This window comes from Chinchilla lanigera, unplaced genomic scaffold, assembly GCF_000276665.1.
Source record: "Chinchilla lanigera isolate Chin_1 unplaced genomic scaffold, ChiLan1.0 scaffold00154, whole genome shotgun sequence".
Classification (NCBI taxonomy): domain Eukaryota; kingdom Metazoa; phylum Chordata; class Mammalia; order Rodentia; family Chinchillidae; genus Chinchilla; species Chinchilla lanigera.
Window position 1 is genome coordinate 2246270 of NW_004955555.1, and position 4355 is coordinate 2250624.

The window sequence follows — 4355 nt, forward strand, 5'->3', positions numbered from 1 at the left end:
AAGAAAGAAAGAAAGAAAGAAAGAAAGAAAGAAAGAAAGAAAAGAAAGAATTTATGCTCGGAAAAAACTGGGAGGTGTGATGAGGCCGCGGAAGGGAGTGATTGGTTGCGTTTTCATCCCCAGAGCGTATCCGATATTATCAACTGCAACACGATGTCGGTGGCGCAGGTCAGTCGGGCCGTGAGGGCTGGGTCCAGGGGCAGTACAGCTGGGACCATCCTGGAGGGTGCCCATCCTGCCGGGCTGGGGTGCCCGAGACAGTCCCTGAGGGGGGCGGGGACAGCGACTCCATGCGGAGTGCCAGGGAAACACAGGCGCCTCTTCTGCCTGGCAGATGGTCCGGATCGTCCTGCCCCAGATGGTCAGCAGGTAGGAGCCGCGCACTGTCATCACGCTAGATCCCCCGCCCCCAGTCCCAGCCTTCCCCCATGCTCTAGCCCCTCCAAGTCACCAGTTCTAACTGACCTCGAACTCTTGACCCTCCTGACTCAGCCTCTGGACTGCTGGGATTATGGACATGCGTCACCTCTCCCCGGCCCTTTCCCATCCAAGTACTAACCAGGCCCGACCCTGCTTAGCTTCCGAGATCAGACGAGATCGGGCGCGTTCAGGGTGGTATGGCCCTAGATATCTCCGGCCCTTTCAGATCAGGGCTCCGGTCAAGGGTGGGACCGCCCCTTTATCCCTCAGGGCAGGGACCACCTTCCATCATGGTTCCCTCCTCCAGGGGCAAAGGTGTCATCATCAACGTGTCTTCCGTGGCCGGCTATAGGAGCGCCCCATTTTATGCGTTATACACAGCCACTAAGGTACCCAGATCCTGAGACCTCGGGCGAGTCCTCCCTCGGCCCTGTGTCCTGGCAGCGAGGTTGCGGTGGGAAAGTGCTGAGCGGGCGTGGGGGTGGGACGCGGTGGGGGCTGCCTGGCTCCCGGCCCTCGCGCTCCTGGGCCTTCCTCGCCTCCCTCCGCAGGCTTTTGTGCAACTCTTCTCGGAGTCGGTGTGTGCAGAGTACTTCTCTCAGGGTGTCACCATCCAGGTACCCGACTGGGGGCGGGCGGAGGGATCAAAGGGACGTGGCTGGGGTAGCAGCTCTGGAGGAGAAGGCGGTTGGAGGGTCGGAGAGATCGGCGACTTAGAGTCGGTGGCTTATTGGGCATCGATGGGGTTGTGGGCTCGCGGTAGGCAGGGGTGGGGCGGGGCCTCAGTCTTTGGGCGTGGTCTAGGTCTCGGGGGCGGGGCCTAGGCCCTAGGGCAGGTCTTCATCTGGGGACGGGGCCCAAACATCCGGGTGGGGTCTGGGCGTTGGGGCGGTTTTTATACATAAGGGGGCGTGGTCTATGCCTCGGGGGGCGTAGTCTAAGGCCTAGGGCTCTTCCTCTTGGGGCGGGGTCTAGGCTTCGGGGTGGGGCGTGGGCCTTGGGGCGGGGTCTAGGCAGGTCCACATCTGGCGCGGGGACTAGGTTTCCGGGTCTTGGAGGCCCAGCTAGACGCGGCCGGCGGGTGGGTCTTGAGACAGAGGAACGGCATTGTTTCTTGGTCCCCTTCCGCCCTGTCATGCAGACGGTGAGCCCCATGTTTGTCTCCACAAACATGATCCACAACGCGCCAAGCGGGCTGTTCGTGAAGGATGCGAACGAGTTCGTCCGCGAGGCGCTGGACACGCTGGGCCTCTCCTCCCACGTCTCGGGCTGCTTCAGCCACGCGGTGCAGGTGCCTCTCGGGCGGGCGGGCGCCCTGCTCAGCGGGGTGCGGAGGGGAGGGGAGGCGGAGCTGACTCCGCCTCTCTCCCTCGCAGAGCACGCTGCTGCCTTTCGTCCTGCCCAAGTGGTTGACCCACAGCCGCTGGGCGGTCCACCTGATATCTGCAGGAAACAAGGCCAGGCTGTTCCCTTTCCCTCTCCGGACGACTTGATGAAGATGCCGTCCAGAGGGTCTCACGTCGGAATAACAGACGAGCAGGCCGGTGGGACCCCGGACGTTGGGTGATGAAAGCGGCCTCTCTCTGCTCCAGCAGAAAGATGGAGTTTTAATCTGATCTGTGAACAGCTAGACAGCCACGTGGTGACAGACTGTAGTGGTCACACACTTAGTGCATATACTTATGTGGATATCTCAATAAATATAAAATTTTTTTTTCCGGTACCGGGAATCGAACTCATGACCTTGTGCTTGCCAGGCAGGCGCTGTGCCACTGAGCTAAATCCCCAGCCCCCAAGATAAAAAATTTTTAAAATTGTATTCTTTCCTTTCTTACATCATAAACAATGTAAATGTCAAACGAATCAGCGCTGCCCATGTAAAAAGGGAAAGGAGGTGCTGGAATACAAGAGCAAATTGTTTTCCATCTTTTGGTTTGGATTTTTTTATTTTTTTGAGACAGGGCCTTGCTGTGTAGCCCAGGCTGGCCTGAAACTCATGCTGACCCTCCTGAGGGCTGGGATTCTAGGTGTGCACCACTATGGCTGGCTTTCTTTCTATTTTGGCAGTAGGAAAAATCTAAATATTGAAAATTTAAAGCAACAACAAAAAAGAACCACTAGACGGGCATGGTGGCACACACCTGTAATCCCAGCACTTGGGAGGTTGAGGCAGGAGGATTGTTGCGAGTTTGAGTTCAAGACCAGCCCAGGCTACAAAGTGAGCTCAAGACCAGCCTGAACTGCAGATCGAGACCCCGTCTCAAAAAGACAAAACAAAAAACAAAAAAACAAGCACACACACACACAAAAGAACCACTAATAAGTACTGAAGCACAGTTCACGCACAGGCCAAATTATTGGGGGGAGAGTACACTACACCTGTGACGGGCTTTGAACAGTATGGGAAAGGCAAATGAATTAGTGATGGTTCTATGTTGGTGGTAGAATCTAGGTGATCATCTTGTAATTTCTTCAGCTTTTCTGTGGGTTTGAAATGGTTCATAATAAAATGCTGGAGGAGGTGGCATGTCTCAAAACACACACACACACACACACACACACACACACACCAAAAGAAAAAGCTAGAGGAAACCTAAAAACAAAATTTATAAATCTACTGAAACAGATTTAGAAATTGCTTAAGAGACAATGATGTCAGTCAGGTGTGATCATGGCACACACCTGAAATTCCAGCACTCTGGAAGACTGGGCACCTCAGTGATTTAGCAAGACCCTGTCACAGGAAAAAAAATACAATAAAATTTTGAAAGGACTGGAGGCAGGGCATGGTGGCACAGGCCTGTAATCCCAGTACTTGGGAGGCTGAGGCAGGAGGATCACTGCAAGTCTGAGGCCAGCCTGGGCTACATAGTGAGTTCAAGGCCAGTCTGAACTGCGTCGTGAGACCCTGTCTCAAATAAATAAATAAATAAATAAATAAATGGGCTGGGATGCAGCTCAGTCTGTTCCCTCTGGTTTCAGTTCCAGTTACAGAAAGAAAAGCACAAGGCTGTAGAAAATAAAAGTTGGGACAATCTTGGAGAAGATACATACAATTTACATCAGACTCAAGATGCTTGTCTCCTTAATATGTGAAGGACTTTCAAAAATGATAAAGACAAAAAGTCTGAATTTTAAAAAAAAAATGCACAAAAGAACAGAACTATCTGAGAGAAAGATAGACAGGTGGTCCTTAACTTTACGGAAAAGCGCTCACCCTCACTTGTGACAAAAACTTGACCAACGCAGGTGGGGACAGCTCAGCAAGAGAGCGCATGCGTGGCATGGCTGAGGGCCTGGGCCTACTGCCCAGGACAGGAGAAGGAAAGGAAAAAGATGAGGGGTGGGGTGAAGACACCAATGAATACTGCTCTAAGGTAGCATTTTTCACCTATGAAATTGGCCAAAGCTCATATCCTGAGAAGATGCTCTGGTGCACTGCTGGTGCTGCTGAGGCAGGAGATTCAGGCAGGGGCAAACCAGACAAAGAACTGCTGGAAGGTGGTAAGAACCCAGAGGACATGCGCGGAACACAGGCTCCAAACCACAGCCCAGCTCCTAAGCACTAAACCTGGAGCCAATCAGAAAGCGGTATTTTCGATTCTTTATTTGCATCTGGGGGGAAACCAAGTGAGTCTTTCCAGAGGATGGTTTTAATGTGGTGGCAGGCCAAGTGAATTTTTGATAGGGCAAATGTCCTAGTCTCTTATTCGCATGAGGGAGAAGCTGATCCAGGAAGTTTGGATACCAAAGACCAATTCACTATGGAGCCCAGGCTGGCCACGGCGATCCTCCTGCCTCAGCTTCTGAAGTGCTGGATTACAGGATGTGCTACAACACCCAGCTTTGACCTGGGGAATTTCTTTTCTGCCTTCAATAAATGTACACCCGGGGCTGGGGATTTAGCTCAGCGGCAAAAGCGCCTGCCTGGCAAG

General features: G+C 53.1%; 1 protein-coding gene across 1 annotated transcript in view; it reads left to right on the top strand.

The window, feature by feature from the left end:
- The window catches only part of LOC102007471 (very-long-chain 3-oxoacyl-CoA reductase-B-like), a 14389-nt gene extending 12239 nt beyond the window's left edge, over positions 1-2150 (top strand). The window contains exons 6-11 of the mRNA XM_005412503.2: positions 124-168; positions 335-369; positions 728-809; positions 972-1037; positions 1562-1711; positions 1797-2150. Of these exons, the coding sequence (XP_005412560.1) occupies positions 124-168; positions 335-369; positions 728-809; positions 972-1037; positions 1562-1711; positions 1797-1913 (495 nt within the window). The 3' untranslated portion in view covers positions 1914-2150. The remainder of the gene's footprint in view (positions 1-123; positions 169-334; positions 370-727; positions 810-971; positions 1038-1561; positions 1712-1796) is intronic.
- The last annotated feature ends 2205 nt before the right edge of the window (positions 2151-4355 follow it).